The 18338-nt window shown below is 33.0% G+C and overlaps 1 protein-coding gene across 3 annotated transcripts in view; it reads right to left on the bottom strand.

Annotated features, from left to right (window-relative positions):
* The window catches only part of LOC142332322 (glutathione S-transferase 1-like), a 30012-nt gene extending 17363 nt beyond the window's left edge, over positions 1–12649 (bottom strand). Inside the window, exons 1-3 of one of the 3 annotated variants that reach the window (XM_075378694.1) lie at positions 12573–12649; positions 8169–8353; positions 4827–4885 (exon numbers count right to left, since the gene is read on the bottom strand). In XM_075378694.1, coding sequence (XP_075234809.1) covers positions 4827–4885; positions 8169–8309 — 200 coding nt within the window. In that variant the 5' untranslated portion in view covers positions 8310–8353; positions 12573–12649. Of the gene's footprint in view, positions 1–4826; positions 4886–8168; positions 8354–11919; positions 12055–12572 lie in introns of those variants that run through there. The other 2 variants (XM_075378692.1, XM_075378695.1) reach the window with 2 other exon arrangements.
* Between the last annotated feature and the right edge of the window lie 5689 nt (positions 12650–18338).

Genomic DNA, 18338 nt, shown 5'->3' with positions numbered 1-18338 from the left:
AAATATAGCATTTTAAGCTCATATATTGTATTTTGTTTGCAAACATGTTTTATTGTTTAACTTTGTTAACATAATTTGTAAGCTGTAAATAAAAATACTAGAGAAAGAATTAAATCTTCTTAAATTAAAGATTAATCATGACTGTGCAGGGTCAAAATATGCAGCTGAAAACACAGCTGTGTTTGTATTAAGCACTAGATTTAAGAATGAATTAATTTTGTTCCCACTTATTGCAGTGTCATAATTCTTCAAAATTGTGTAATTGATGATTATGCCTTTTGTTACGTATGTGATCAGTTTACCGTAAAATCAAATAGAAAAAACATTACACCTTTAATTAAAAAACTATATCATTTGTACTTTCAGTGTAAAATTGGTGGTCAGGATAAGTCGTGGGCTCCTCATTTAGTATGCACTAATTGTTCTGTTTATTTAAGAGCATAGCTGAAAAGTACATGGAAGGCTTTGCCATTTGGTGTACCTATGGTTTGGCATGAACCGAAGGGTCATGTAACTGATTGTTACTTTTGTTCAATAACTGTGTCTGGAATTTCTAAAAAATCTAAATATGCTATAAAATATCATTCATTGAAATCTGCAATTAGGCCTGTACCTCACAGTGAAATTATTCTAGTTTCTGAGCCGCCTGTGAATGTATGTTTCGAAAGCAGCGATGAAGAAGACCACAATGATTTTGATTTTAAATTATCTTACAGTAAATCAAATCTTATATCACAAGTTAAATTAAATGATTTGATAAGGGATTTAAATTTATCAAAAAATCAATCTGAAATGTTAGGATTAAGACTGAAGGGCGGAATTTAGTTCAAAAAAATTTCAGGCACTTGAAACCGACAAAAATAACTTTCTCAGTACTTTATTGATGAAAATTATTTGCTTTATTACACAAATATTGATTAGCTTATGTTGTACTTAGGGCAAGTTCATGAACGTGAGGGCTGGCCCCTTTTCATAGATTCGTTGAAGTATAGTTAAAAAGTGGTTCTACTACAAAACGGTAAAAAATATTCTTTGATACCAATCGCTTATGACATTAATTTGAAAAAGACATACGATGTAATGAAAGACATTCTTGAAAAAATAAATTATAAAAAACTTAGCAGGAACATATTTTCTGTTTTGTAAGTTATAGATATTTTGTTAGGCAAAACAAAGTACAATTGTTTTCTATGCAATGGGACAGCCGAGCTAAAGATAAAGGTTGTGTTACCAAAGAGTGAATGCTTCAGCATTTGATTTGATGCAGCTCTTCAAGATTCCCTGGCTAATGCTAATCGTTTCATTTCGGTATACTCTTTACATCCTACATCTATAACAATTTGTTTTATATTTTCTAAACGTGGTCTGCCTACACAATTTTTTCCTTCTACGTGTCCCTCCAACATTATAGTGACTATGCCAGGATGCCTTAAATGTGGCCTATAAGTCTCTCTTCTTTTAGCTATATTTTCCCAAATGCTTCTTTTTTCGTCTATTTGCCGCAACACCTCTTCATTTGTCACTTTATCCGCCCATCTGATTTTTAACATTCTTCTATCGCACCGCATTTCAAAAGCTTCTAATCTTTTCTTCTCAGGTACTCCGATCGTCCAAGTTTTACTTACATATAAAGCGACACTCCAAACATATACTTTCAAAAATCTTTTTCCAAAATTTAAATTAATCTTTGATGTAAACAAATTATATTTCTGACTAAAGGCTCGTTTCGCTTGTGCTATTCTGCATTTTATATTGCTTCTGCTTCGTCCATATTTAGTAATTCTACTTCCCAAATGACAAAATTCTTCTACCTTCATAATCTTTTCTCTTCCTATTTTCACATTCAGTGATCCATCTTTCTTATTTCTACTACATTTCATTACTTTCGTTTTGTTCTTGTTTATTTTCATGCGGTAGTTCTTGCATAGGACTTCATCCATGCCATTCACTGCTTCTTCTAAATCCTTTTTACTCTCAGCTAGAATTACTATATCATCAGCAAATCCAAGGTATCATCTTTATCTTTTCACCTTGTACTGTTACCCTGAATCTACATTGTTCTTTAACATCATTAACTGCTAGTTCCATGTAAAGATTAAAAAGTAACGGGGATAGGGAACATCCTTATCTTATCTTAAAGGACTCCCTTTCTTATTACGGCTTGTTTCTTCTGTTCTTCAATTATTACTGTTGCTGTTTGGTTCCTGTAAATGTTAGCAATTGTTCTTCTATCTCTGTATTTGAACCCTAGTTTTTTTAAAATTCTGAACATTTTATTCCAGTCTACATTATTGAATGCCTTTTCTAGATCTATAAATGCCAAGTATGTTGGTTTTTTTTTCTTTAATCTTCCTTCTACTATTAATCTGAGGCCTAAAATTGCTTCCCTTATCCCCATACCTTTCCTGAAACCAAAGTGATCTTCTCCTTACACTTCTTCCACTCTTCTCTCAATCATCTGTATAGAATTCTAGTTAAGATTTTTGATGCATGACTAGTCAAACTCATGTATCAGTGTTAAACTGTATAAATAACACTGATAAACATAACTTTTGTTTCCTAACATGCGATACATTATTTTAATCTATATTTTGATGCTGAAAACGAATATGAACTCAAATCTTTCTATCACTCACCATTTTTGAAAAATTTAAAATTATAATTAAAGGATTTTTTTCATTTTTCAACGTATGTATAGCATTTTAAGCTTGTATATTGTATTTTGTTAGCACATCTTTTGTACTTTAACTTTGTAAAGATAATTTATAAGCTGTAAATAAACAATACTAGAGAAAGAATTAAATCATATCGTAGTCAGATATGATATCATATGTAATATTGAAGAGTAAGCCTTCATGGACAAGATTAACCATATCTGTTCAGGTCAAAACATGCTGCTGAAAACACAGCTATGTTGTTTGTATTAAGTACTGGATTTAGGAATGAATTCATTTTGTTCTTAATAAAGCAATTGGTATCAAAAGATATTTTTACCGTTGTGTAGTAGAACCACTTTTTAACTATACTTGGGTGAATCTATGAAAAGGAGCCAGCCCTCAGGTTTATGAACTTGTCCTAAATACAACATAAGCTAATCAATATTTGTGTAATAAACCAAATAATTTTCATCAATAAAGTAATGAGAAAGTTATTTTTGTTGATTTCAAAAATCCTGAAATATTTGTATTTTTTTTAAGTAAATTCCACCCTTCAGTCTTAATCCTAACATTTCAGATTGATTTTTTGATAAATTTAAATCCCTTGTCAAGTCATTTAATTTACCTTGTGATATAAGATACATCTTATATTATTAGATATATCTTAAGATATATTTGACTTACTGAAAGATAATTTAAAATCAAAATCATTGTGGTCTTCTTCATTACTGCCTGATTCTTCATCGCTGCTTTTGAAACATAGATTCACAGGCAGCTCAGAAACTGGAATAATTTCACTGTGAGGTACAGGCCTAATTGCAGATTTCAATGAATGATATTTTATAGTATATTTAGATCTTTTAGAAGTTCCAGGCACAATTGGTAAACAAACATAACAATCAGTTACATGACCCTTTGGTTCATGTCAAACCATAGGTACACCAAATGGCAAAGCCTTCCATGTACCTTTCAGCTACGCTCTATACAGAACAATTGATGCATAATAAATGAGGAGCCCACGTCTTATCCTGACCACCAATTTTTACACTGAAAGTACAAATGATATGGTTTTTTAATTAAAGGTGTAATATTTTTTCTATTTGATTTTACGGTAAACTCACCACATATGTAACAAAAGGCATAAACATCAATTACACAATTTCGAGGTATTATGACACTGCACTGTTAACAAACTAAGACAGCAATAATTGTGAACAAAATTAATTCATTCCTAAATCTAGTGCTTAATACAAACAACACAGCTGTGTTTTCAGCTGCATATTTTTAACTGCACAGTCATGACTAATCTTGTCTATGAAGGCTTTCTCTTCAGTGTTAGATATGATGTCATAATATGTGACTATGACATAATTTAATTATTTGTCTAGTATTGTTTATTTAAAGCTTACAAATTATGTTAACAAAGTTAAACAACAAAAGATGAGCTAAAAAAAATACAATATAATAGCTTAAAATGCTAACTATAGGTTGAAAAATGAAAAAAATCCTTTAATTAAAATTTAAAAAGTTTTCAAAAATGATGTACGGTAGAAAGATTCTGAGTTCATATTCATTTTCAGTATCAAAAAACAGATTAAAATCATGTATCACATGTTAGGAAACAAAAATTATGTTTATCAGTGTTATTATTATGGTAGTGATTACGATTTTTACTATTTGATTCCCCATTAGAGGCATGGCATTGGGACCGGTGAGGGGACACCTTTGGGGTTCTCCCATTAGAGGCGTGGCATGTACTGCAAGACCGAGTTCTGCCTATCTGGGGGGATCTTGTGTTCTGCTGAGGTTGTTTGAGGTGAAGGCATCCCCCAGAACTGAGTTTTGCTTAGATGCTGTTGCAGCTCCAGGTGGCGGGGTAAATGAAGATGAACAAAAGAAAAAGAAAAAAAAATTTCCCGGTAAATATTAATTAAAAGTCCCAAACAAACACAAATTATAAAAACCAAAAACATGTTAAAGTGCTATTAATGTCTAATATTAGGAATTATATGGTCAGTAAGTTGTTTGCAATTGATTTTAATTTGTACCCGATTTAAAAAATTAAAATTTAAAGAAGACTTGAAACATTTTATTTTTACTAAATACAATTTTTAAGTTGGCTTTGTTAGTTTTAAAAGTTTATTTTTATCTATTCAATTGTTTTATTACCTGTCCCACAGTACATATCCGTCATCAACTATCATTGGAACTGTATGTTGAGGATTAAGCTATAAAAAGAAATAAAACTGTGTTTTAGATAATGAAACCTTATGATTAATAATAACAATAAAATAACTCTAAAAACATATACAATTTATAATTTTCATTTGTGTCTTCTTTGCCTTGAAAAATTTATTATGTACAGTTGCACCAAATAATAGTATAGCTTGGAGTGGCGACAATTACTATCTACTGTAAGTTGCATTATATTTATGCTACTAAGAGATGACTAATCATGGTGTGCTAATGTTTCAGAGGATACCAATATTGCAGTGACATGTGGGTTGATCATCCCAGCTCGCCGTTACGTGGCGACTACTGTACATATATATTAGAAGGTATTGGGATCTTGACTTTACCCATGAGCATCTTGGCTCCAGGTTGTAAGAATCCAGTTCCTTTCTATACAGTAAAAAGGATAAAATAGTCTCAGAACAAGTTCACAGGTGCAACCAACCACTCCCACCAAACCACACTACTCTCCACAGGTGCTGACACCCTTTAAAAACCTCCACAGAAGGTGGAATTGGGGATAATGAAAACATATGGATAGTAAGAAAAACATGATCTATTGAAGAAAAACTATGTAGGTAAACCATCCTGTACAAAGTAAGATTCAAGCCTCCAGAGAACAGGTGTTCATCCTGTCCACAATATCAAGGAAGATCAAGGATTTGGATCTATTTAGAGTGATGATAAGCAGCAAATTACTGATCAATGGTTTTGGGCTGAATTGCTCAAATGTGTACAATTTGCTTTTTCTTCTAAATAATAGAGTTATCAGAGAACAGGCTTAAGACTTGCTTAGATCCCCAATGTATGGTTCTTACTCTGATAAGAGTGGAAAGATTTTATCAGTTTGCTACTGATTCGAGCATGTATTATGACTATTAGTCCAAAAGTTGGTTTATCAATACTTTTTTGTGCTTTTAGGGATGAACAATGAATGATTGACAATATCTGAAAATCAAAAATTAACGGAAGCATTATAAGTTTATTGAAATACGTAACTAATTTTATCATAATTACCAAAATGAAAATTACTTACAATAAATATATAAAAAGTTTTCCTAAGCATTTAAGCATAATAGTATATATAAAAGTAGAAGCAGAGCATACTGCAAATTAAGCCCCCCACCCAATTAAATGAAAAAACAAATTGCAAAAAAAGCAACATTCAGAAAATTTATAAGGGAGTTAAATTATTTACATGTTCTAAATGAAAACCAAAATGTGATCACTTGAATAAACAAAGAGTTTACTACTCATAATCAGTAACAAAAAATGTAACTTTATATAAAAGTGTAAATTAATAAAAGTTACAAAGTGAACCATGTATACAATAAATAATAGTGTAATAATACAGGTGATTCAAAGAAACGGGAAATTTTAAAAATTAAATAACGTTAATGAAAAATTTTTTTAGAAAATGAATTTTATTTCATGTAATTGTACAAATGTTGCCATTTTAGGATACATACATTTTAGTTTATTTTCTAAAGATGACATCTTGCAGGTGACCTCCTCTTCTACGTAAACACTCACGAAGTCTCTTCGTTAAATTGTTCATGGTTTGACGTAACATCTCAACTGGAATTTCCGCAATTGCTTCTCGGATCTTTGCCTTCAGTTCTTCCGTTGTAGCAGGTCTACTGTGGAACACTTTGCTTTTAAGGTGACCCCACAAAAAGTAATCGCAAGCTGAGAGATCAGGCGATCTGGGAGGCCATCTAATGTCACCATTTCGTGAAATGACACTTGTCCAAACAATCGGCGTACAGCTGCCATCGATATTCGTGCAGTATGTGACGTTGCTCCGTCTTGTTGAAACCAGGCTGTGTTAAGAATTGGTAGAAATCTCTTTTGTTGTTCCACAACAAAGGTTTCAAGCACGGCTACGTAACGATCCGGCGTCACTGTAATCGCAAGACCGTTGTCATCCTCAAAAAAATAAGGGCCTATAACACCGTAAGATGACATAGCACACCACACGGTCACTTTCTGGCTGTGCAACGGACGCTGGTGTAGCTGCATAGGATTTTCTTGTGCCCGGTATCTGAAATTTTGCTTGTTAACAAATCCACTGAGGTGGAAATGCGCTTCGTCTGACATCCACAGTTCGTGAACAAATTCTTCGTTATCGTTTATCTTCTGAAGCATTACATTACAGAATTGTGCTCGCACAACTGCATCGTTCGGTTTCAGTTCCTGGACGATTTACAACTTGTCTGGATGGTATACTAACATTCTTCTAACACCTGAAATATGCGATTGTAAAGATGCTGAAAGACGATGGATTGACCGATGTGGACTTCGTGTGACAGCATCTTGTAAAGCTTGAACATTCTGTGGTGTACGGACGGTTTGCTCACGGCCGGAGGTTTCTTTTACATTGCCGAACCAGTTTCCTCAAAATTAGATATCCATGTTTTAATTGCATGTGCTGATGGAACACGGTCGTACCGTCCCAGATTAAAATGACGGAGAAATTATCTACGCGCTCCCTCCACACTGTCATTGTTTTTGTAAAACGCTTTGATAGCAAATGCACGTTGCGCACCACTCCAAGGATCCATGACAACTAAATGGCAGGTTAGGTTAGAGAGGCTGGCGCCACTTATCAAATGGTACCAATCGAACGCCGGCTACCAACACAACTTTCAAAATTTCCCGTTTCTTTTAATCACTCTGTATATAATTACACATTTCATATTATATATATTATTGCATATATGCTTCATGATATATATATTAGCTACATTGATCAACTGAAAAAAAAATACATATGTTGAACTAGTACACCCTAATTGCAAACTAGGGACAACTTTTTCATGGCACTGTACTGGCCCCTTTCATAACAGTAAAGTATATTTAATGTGTCAAAGCTTATTTTCAACAAGCAACACCACTAATTTGTCAAATTTTTAACTGATACATTTTTAAACAGAATAGTTGTCACGATCTGTGAAAGTTGATCAATGAAAGTGCAATTTTTGTTAGCAGGCTTATTTATTGCCTAAGATTCCTACACAGGTAAGAACAGCAGACACGGGTGATAGTCAATTTTGGAATTAAATTGTTACACTTTATACATATGTAAATTGGCTCATTACTTTCAGACAGAAAAAATCTCTGTATTTTACCTTATTTCTGGTACATCTACAGTGAATAAATACTGAATATCATATATATATATATATATATATAAATGATGAGCCTGATTTAAAATCATTATAGTATACCTTCATATTAACAAAAATAATTATAAGGTAGCTTAAACTGTAGCATTACCTTAACATATTCAGGATCAAGAGTTTGTTTCTTAAAAGTATTTACTTCTTTACGATTAACTGGAATACCAAGTGCAGCTATACACAAATTGACTGCTGAACATGGAGGACTTACATCAAAGTGGTAATAATCAATAGGCATTTTTATGTATATTCTTTTTTAATTATATTATAATCTGCTTTTACCTAAAAATAAAGAAAAAATATATTAAAAAATATTTTAATTAGTATCTAATTAAAATTATTAAGTTTCAAAAATGCTTTAATTTTCATATATATATATATAAAAAGGGTTTACAACATTTGTTGCTATTGCTGGGTATATATTTTATATATGTATGTAATATGCACATGCATGCGTGTGGGTGGGTGTTTTGTCGATAAGCATTCTTAATGTAACTATGTTGTACTTAATGTATATATTTGTCTTATAAAAAGTATTTCTGCTCTTTATTTATTTATTTATTATACCCTATAACCATATATTTCAAAAACTATAAAAAAACATATACAACAGTACCATGAGATCTATCAGATAGTAGTTTTAAACAAACAACCAAATTAAAATAAAATGTTTTGTTAAGCTACATATAGTGAATATTACAGTGTATTGTACAATATATTAATATTATAATGTTAAGCTATAGTGTTAATTGTTGTTATAATTAATATTATAGCTTAACACTATAATATTCCAATTGTTTTTTTTTCTTGTTTGTATTTATTTTCTTCAGAAACATAGGCTAATGTCCAGTTATGGTTTCTTTATGATAAATGAATTCTGTAGCATCTAAAAAATGCCATGCCTAATTGGCATGTTATAATTATCATGTTATAAATATAATGTGACACACACACACATATATATATATATATATATATATATATATATATATATATACTTTTACATACAAAAATAGTTTCATAAAAATATCATGCAAAATAACAAATTGCCATTGACTTGCTTGCAAAGAGATACCAACTGTCTATTCATGTTGTCTCTAATAGGTGCTGGTTGGGTGACACAGTAACAGTCATTTATTTAATAAACTCATAACAGATGTGACAAATCATCATACACAGTTTATAAATATTGTTAAAATTCCAAAGCATTTCCAGTTCTGATGCAGTGATTTGATTGTCAGCAACTTCAAATTAAGATAATAAAAATAGTGATTAATCTAATGGCAATGAAAATTAGTAAAAAAAATTAAAACCACAAAACTCATGTATTTTTAATTAATAGCTATGGTTATAATAGTTCAAATTTCATGAGGAAGGAAAATGGTTACCTCCAGCAGACACCTCGGCCACTTTGCTTTGTTTTAAACATGTAGGAAACAACATCTTTCACTAGTCTCAGGTAGAAAAATAAAGGTGGCAGCCCTCAGCTGCTCTGCCTGACACAGATGTTAGTACCAGCAGTATCATATATCATACCAAGAAGAAACATGGTAGGTGCAGATGACCTAATCCCCATGGTACTATCTAATGAAGGATTTTTACACTTTAAAAAAAAAAATATTTTATGCATACTTTTCACTTAATACCAACTGATGATGACTGTTTAACAATCAAAACTGTGGTGAAGTGGAAGCATCTTGTCCTTTCATCCAGAGTTCCTGGGTTTGAATTCTGGTAAGGCATGGCATTTTTTATATGCCACAAAATTTCCATTTCGTATTTCCATGCCAAATAGTTTTTAATTATCATCTTCTAGAAGTCAAAATTAAAAAATTGATGTGGACATGTGAAACATGACTTCCTTGTACGTCTATTAAATTACACATACACACTTTTTGAAACTGAAAAGTACATAAAATTCTGTTTCATTAATAACTTCTGATATTTTTTCATATATTTTTTTATTGTTATTATTAATTATTATTTATTGTAAAGATTTTTTTATAATCAGAGGTTAATAATTATTAATAAATCCATATATTTAAATTAAAAAAAAGTTAAAAAAAGGAGATATGAAGTCAGAATCTAACCAATGTAACATCCAAATATTTCATTAATTACAATTTTATTTGGCTATAACTCTGGAACCAATGAAAATAAGTACCACTTATGATATATCTTTGAAAAGCTCTCAATTAGTACTTATTAGTGCAGTTAAGAAAAAGTCTAAAATCCAATTTCTTTTGGATTTTGGGCTTTTTTGGACACTTTTGGTCCAGTTGATTGTAATAAAAAAGGGAGGTGCACAATTATATGTTACAATAGTCCTAAATCCAAAATTTCAACATCCTATAGCTAATAATTTTTAAGTTATGCGAGATACATATGCACATGTAGATGTCACACCAAAACTAGTCAAAATGGATTCAGGGATGGTAAAAATGGGTATTTCCATTGAAATCTGTAAACCAAAATTTTTCATGATCGCAAGCAATACTTCCTTTACTTCAAGCATTAAGTAAAAAATATTTTTTTAAATTAGTTTTTTTGTATTTACTGAATTTGTTTTAGTTTATTTATTTATTTTTTATTACTGTCGTTAATATAGTATGTTATGGAGTAATGATAAAACCTGTGATGACAATATGATAATATAAATATTTGTAATAAAACTTAAGGAATAAACTTTTTAGTAAATTTGGTAAAGATGCTCTAAACATAAAAAGTAAATTTAAAAATGATATGAAAAACACATTTGATTTTGTTTTATACGATTTGGCAGAAAATATTAAGGTAAAAAATTTCTCACATTCCAGAGGTCTTAGCTCAATTCAGTAGCATTCTCTTTAAATGTAAAGAAAATGATGGTTTTTTGAATCCATTATCTTATTTTCATTAAGAGAGAGGCGTATTATTTTTTTGGATTTCCTGAAAATTTCTTTTAATATATAAAAATGTTTTATATACCTAATCATATTTTAAATATACACATATTTAGTGCAGAAACTATAGTGGCTGCAGGCGACCTGACAGGCATAAAGCACTTCCAAAAATGGCAGAACTATTTTCAAAAATATCAAGCATCCAGTGCGAGACTTATTAGGGAAACGAATAGTTAGTTGCTTTCCTGTTGCCTTGTTCACTCAGCATAATATATGTTAAAACAAGTTACATGTTAGCATGCCAGGCTCATCAAAATGTAAGAATTAATACCAGCACTACAGTGACACCTTCACTTTGTCCATCACTAGGACTGGCTGTATATTAAACATCATTATTCTCCAAGAAAACACTTCTGATAGTTGTGTCACTTGCATTTTTTATACATTACAGCTATAAAAGAGACTGGGGTGAAAATGTAAAGACATGAATGAACTCCTTTCTACTATGAAATAATATATTACATAGTAGTTTAATTTAGCTGGATATTTTAAACATAAATAACACCCCTCGCCTAAAAAAAATACATGGCCTTAAGTAATTTTCAATTTTGATTCTTTTAAGTGGATGTCAAATTAAGGGTCAAAATATCATTTAAGGTTTTTTTTTAGTTTTAATTTGGTTCTGAATTAAACTAATTCCTTTTTATGTGTGTAATTTTTCAATGTAAATATATATATATATATTTTATTTTAACTGATCACTCTATAAAAATTTTATTTGTTAATGTATTTGTTATATAATGGTAGTGTCTGCCATAATTATAAGTTTGTTACCAGCAAACAACAGTTACACCTAAAGGAGAGAAAATCCTTCATAAAATGTTAATCAAGTATTTATAATTAAAGATTTTTTTCTTGAAAACAATATTATGTTCATTTAAAAATCAAGGTAAGAAATATTATTACCTTAATGTAAACTTCTCCTGTAGAAAACAGAATAGCAAGAATACTAAGGTAATGCACTCCAGTGTTGAAAACAAATAACAATAATTATGGTTAAACCAGTTATCCCTACCTTTGAAATAATCATTCAGTTTAGATAGAATGTTATGTAATACAATATGTAGAGTTCAAGTGGTTAAAATAAAACTGATATCATGAGTCAGATAATTTGTTTATGAATATTACTTACAGTAATAAAAGCTATTAGAATTTGTACCACTGATAACAATTAAAAGAATTATATCAACTTACAGCATTATCTTTCATTTTTAAACAAAACATAATTCTCTATTTTTATTGGCAATAATTAAACTATTAATAAAAACAATAATATTATCCATTAATATAAATAAGAAATGTATGAATTCCATGTGTTTTATACTATTAATTTACATCTAATGGAACATATTGTTTTTTTTTTACATTTAATTACAATTAGATTTTTTATTAAATATTATTAGTTGCAATGCTAGGTTTGTAATTTTCATTTTTAAAACAATTCAACCCGGTATTTAGGAAATGAAAATTATATTTTTAAATTATACAACTTTACTATTTGTATATTATATTAAAAAAAAAAAACATTATATATATTAAATAGACACAAATCCACTGACATTGAAAGTCTTGATACACAAAAAAGGACTACATCTTTGCACACTTGAACATTATGATATAAATCAACAGATGAAAGTACACAATGCTTAACAAAAAAAACAAACAAAAAAACAGTGTTTTCACACTGGTATTAATCAATGTCAAAATGAGAACAGCAGCACCATCCATAAAAGACATTACAACAGTTACTGAAAAACACTATTACTTTTGAAGTAAGTTAATGAAGAATGTTGCACTTTTAAAATTTGATTTATAATAATATAGTCTGGTATAATAAAAATAAATTAATGAATTTATTTTTCAAAAACATAAAAAAATGAATATGCACATTCATTACACACTTTTCTTTAACTTACAATGGTTCAACCATGTCCTCAAATACACACTTTTCTTTAACTTACAATGGTTCAACCATGTCCTCAAATCTTGCAACCTTAATTAAACTCATTTCCTAACGTCATACAATGGTGAAATTTTGCACAGTGATGTAAGTTGAGTGACAATACATTATTCCATTGTTAATTTTATATGTTTATACATTATATATTTATGAATATGTCTTCTATGCACAGAGTATTTATTAAAGAACTTCTTGGTTTCAAGTATTATTTAAACAGCATTATATTTAAATTATTATTTACATGAGTACATATTCTGAAACTGTAAATTCTGAAGGTTTTTTTGGCGTTTAATACACTTTGATATGTGCAACATTTGTTGCTCTGCACATGTCCAGACAGTAATCCAGCTCTTCCCACATACTTGTCAGCATGTCAGGTGTAATGGATGCTACTGCTGCAACAATCCTCTCCTGTAGGTGGTTGATGTCACAAATTTTCCCCTAATAAACAATGATTTTCACATCCCCCACAAAAATAAATTTAGTAGGGTCATGTCTTGGTTCCTTGGTAGCCATGGGATCGGCCCTCCTCTTCCAATCCACCTGTTCTGAAACCAAATATTTAATGTAGCACAGACGCGGTTGCTGTAATGCTGCGCAGGATCACCTAGCTAATAGAAAATTAATCCTTTTTCTTCAATATCGTCAATCTGTGGAAAGATGTAAAGTTCAAGCATATCGCAGAAAATATCCCCATTAATTTTTTTCTCTACAAAAATGAACAGGCCCACAATGCAGGTCATTCATCTGTCCTCACCGTTTGGTGAGGACTGATGATGATGAATGACCTGCAAATGATGATGAATGACCTCCCAAAGTCAATGTTTATTGACTTGGTAGAGTTACACTGATGTTCGATAATTTCATGCGGTGACTCTGATTCCCAAATCTTACAATTGTGTCAATTCACTAACTCACTAATGTAGAATGTCTATTCATCTGAAAACTGAAATTTTTCTTGAGGAACGGAGCTGAATCAAAAAGATGTAGCTGAGCTGTCGTCCAATTGATTTTGACTATCGATTCAGTATGAGTGGATCAGGTGGCTGTTGAAGCGGATTTTAATATAATTAGTGTAAATTTACCTTCTAAAATTTATGTATGTTAATCATCTGATTTAGTTATAAATAATTGGTATCACTGATAATAATGAAAACTAATTATCCGTAGAATAAAACTGCATATAAATATTCTGTTTTGTTTGCTAAAGAGTAAAAATTTACTTATCAGTTTAGCTACCAATCTTCGTAGCGAAGTAGTTGCATTTTGGCCTTTCTTTTGGAGGTCCCAGGTTTGAATCCCGGTAAGGTATTATTCAACACTACAAAATTTCAATTTCATATTCCTATTCACAAGCTTTGAGCTTATAATGGTGAATTATCATCCAGAAAAATAGTAATAAAATTAACACTTTACGAAGAGATTTTATAACTTAAGAGCTATTATTTTATAACTAAAATGATTTCAAACAACCCAGTTCTGTGGGGGAAATTAAAAATGGGATAATATAAGTCATAAGATCTTGCATGGTTTTACCCATTCCCATACGGTATTAATGGACTGAAGGGGTATCCCGAAAAATGAATATCACACCACTGGACTAATTTCAAAGCAGAGTTTTAGATAGCGATACGTTCAATGTAACGATTACCTTTTCTACGAATTATCTATATAAAAAATTATCAAGTCAACAATAGCAGCTGGTGGAAGAAAGATTCAAGGTCAAGAAGGTATAATTGACAACATTCATCTTTATTTAAAAAACTTGAGCCTACTGGTGTTCAATTCTGAATGAACTCATACCACAATTAAGATGCCATGGACCACCAACCTACTTCTTCACCTTTGTGAATGACTTGAACTGGTCAGAAATGAAATGAGCTCTATTAATGGTCGCTTACGAAGTTAGTGGTTGACTGAACAAAGAACAAAGTTCTCTGGATATACAAAGTGTCAACTTAAAAGAGGCCCCATCACTCAGTAGTTTATTATAAATGCATATTTCTATTAAAATACAAATATTAGTTTGAGATGGTTAAAATAATGTGGAAGATGTTGGTACGACTAGAGTTGGAGTAAGAGGAATGCTTATTATCTGCACATTTGAGTATTGCCAGTCTGTGTCGAGCTGAGACTTTGAACAAGGTTGCGTAATCATATGTTGTTTATTAAAATTCAGTTAACAACTGAAGAACGTATGTTCATGATAGAAACTTATTTAGAGATATAATCTCACACTGAGTTTCGACGAAAGTTTAAGGAAAAGTTTGAAAAGGAAGCATCAGTGAAAAGTGTTATTCAGAAGTTAGTTAAAAAATTTTGTGATACAGTTAGGTGAGATCAGAAACATGCCCGACACAAGCCAATTTTAAAGACATAGGTCCTACAAGCCATTAAAGTAGTAGTTACAAGATCTTCTCTTAATTTTTTGCAGAGACTAAGCCGAGGAAAAAATATTCCACTAGGTTCAGCCCACACTGCAGCAAAGAGAATGCTGAAGTGATAAGCATATCGAATGCAGGTATTTCATGAGCTGATTAATTCTGATTACGCTAAAAATGTTCATTACTGTCAACAGTTCAAGAACTTCATTAGAGACAACATTGGCATTTTAGATCAAGTGTTTTTCACAGATGAAGTGTGGTTTCACCTTGGTCAGTATGTTAGTAGTATAACCTGGACTTGGAGTTCTTAAAATCCGTACATTTTATTTGAATCTCCCCTATGCTCACAAAAAATAGGTGTAGCAGTTTCACCGATGATGGTGATCAATTAGTAGAAGGCTTCTTAGCACAGCATGGTCTTCAGGTATATAATGTTTCTGGCGAGTTACCCATCTACATAGGTAATGTAGATGGGCGACGGTTGTTGGGAGGAACGAACATCGACGTTACCGTTGGTAGGTGTATCCCTGCCAGTGTTTGTAACTGGAAGGTAGTTAGTTGATGATTGCTCAAGTAATCATCGATTGATTCTTTATGAGATTGTTGGTGGTTTTGGTGAGCTCTACCAATATAATGTACTGGTTCAGCAGAGTCGTTTTCTGCACAGGCATGCGAAGTGGAAAAGGTTGTTGGTTTTCTTTTCTAGCGGGGGGAGATTACCGATGCTGAAGTGTGTCGTTATCTGCAGTTTAGGTAGGAGCAAGGCGCCAGGCTTTGATGGAATAACGGCGAAGCTCCTTGTTCGCTCAGTTGGGGCTAGTGTGAAAAAATTAGAAAAAATAGTGTGAAATTTCGAAATCACATGTGTTTAACATGGAACAAAATATTCCAACCATGTTGGAATATTTTGTTGAATGATTTATTCCCGGATGACACTATGGGGGATGAGGTTTCATACCACCGGTGTGTCAGGCGGGAAGTCGCGATTTTCGAGAGCGACTTACAATCTTCTCAGATCACCGAGGCGGAAGTACGCCAGGTGATCTCTAGTATGGCACACCACAAGGCCCCCAGATATGATTGTATCACAGTGGAGCTCTTCATCCAAGCGCTTCCAGTAGTCCTTGGCGTGGCTGCCGGTTATTAGTAGGTTTTTGAAAAGGTTCTGTACTTGCGTATAAATGAGAGGCTGATCTGACAAAGCTTATTAATGAAAATCAGTATGGAGTTCGTCCCAGAAAGGGTACCGAGGACGCCATACTCCGCGTGATTAGTATGGTAAGAATTAGCGAGGAGGAATATGTCCTGGGAATTTTCCTGGACATCTCCGGTGCTTTAATAACCTGTGGGGGCCTTCTGTCATTTATCAATTACAAAAGAGACAATGTACTGATAGTGAGCTGCGAGTAATGCAAAGTTACTTCAGCAGGCATCGGGTGTGCTGCTCCGCGAGAGCAGGCATGAGGTAAGTAAGACGCTGTCCAAGGGTTGTCCCCAGGGCAGCGTGTTGGATCCATTGGTACGGGTGGTGGAGTTTGATTCCCTTCTACGGCTGAGATTGGCCTGCGGGTGTCTCATCGTGGCTTACGCCGACATGGATTTGAATACTAGATCGTGGATACCGGTGTTCTTTGGTGGTTGGGTTTCAATTAACCACACATCTCAGGAATGGTCGAACTGAGAATGTACAAGACTAACACTTCATTTACACTCATACATATCATCCTCATTCATCCTCTGAAGAATTATCTAAACGGTAGTTACCGGAGGCTAAACAGGAAAAAGAAGAAGAAGACAGGCATGCAGGAAACTTCATTTGTGAGGTCAATAACATATGATGACATTCAGCCAAGAGAAGACCACGATGATGCTTCTTAAAGGCTGTTTGGCAGTGAGGCGTCAGATTCGTGTTTCGATGTCAGGACTTCGTACTATATATGTTAAAGTTCAAAAGTACCTCGGGGTGTTTCATGACAGGAAATTGCAGTCTAAGAAAAGCACTTTAATTACGTCGCGGAGAAGACCTGTAGTGGCTTCATTGGTATTCGACGAATAGTCAGTCCTAATTGGGGTCTTAATTTTAAGACTATGAGTATTCTGAATAAGGGCGTGTGCGAAGCAATTATGCTATATGCGGTGTCTGTTTGGGCGGATAGGTTAAAATTTAAAATCTATCAGGATATATTATTAAGAGCTCAACGCCTCATATTATTAACGGTAACGGTATTCGAGCCGGGCTTGTACCGGAGCGGAATGGTGATCGCAATGCATCAGTACTAAATTTCGAACAGTTTCCCATCTCCCGTCTGCGTCTTTGGGGAGCTGTGCGTCTGTGGGGAGGTCTAGTCAAACGAACACATGATATTCGACTGCCCAGCTCTTGAGGGGGGGGGGGAGAACTCAGGCCACCCTGGAACTTAGAGGTCAAGGGGAAAATTGGCCACTCATTAGCGGCGACTCAATGTGGCGTGAGCCTCATTGTCGGACCGTGTGGGAGTTCCTTGATGCCGTTGCTTTGATCAACCGTCATCAGTAGTTTAAGGGATTTAAGACTCCTACCGCTTGCTGTAGAAAGCTACCCTCGAGAAATGGCTGGCCATCGGTCAAATGTAAGTCCAAGCGCTATGATATGGTGGACAGTACTTGCTGGCATTCAGCACCTAGGCGTGGCAGCAAATTGCTGTCCTTGACGGAATAAATTTTAATTTATTGACAAGTCATATATTTTATTATGTAGATGGGGTGCGCCTACCCATTTTAGTAATATATGACAAGTGAGCGGTGGAACACGAAAGCGAGTGGAGTACGGCACACGCTTGTTCCGCTCACGTAGTTAGATAAGCTCTAGAAGCTAATTAACATATTGGTCGCTAAACCTTTTTGAGGAACAGTAGCCGTTTGTGGTACGGACATTCGGTCTTATGCTCTAGGACGACCGAATGGGGTGGTGGTGGGAGAAATGCCAGACAGACCAAAACCCC

Source organism: Lycorma delicatula, chromosome 11 (assembly GCF_047948215.1).
Source record: "Lycorma delicatula isolate Av1 chromosome 11, ASM4794821v1, whole genome shotgun sequence".
Lineage (NCBI taxonomy): Eukaryota > Metazoa > Arthropoda > Insecta > Hemiptera > Fulgoridae > Lycorma > Lycorma delicatula.
The sequence above is the reverse complement of the archived record's forward strand: the minus strand, read 5'-3'. Positions and strand labels throughout refer to the sequence as shown.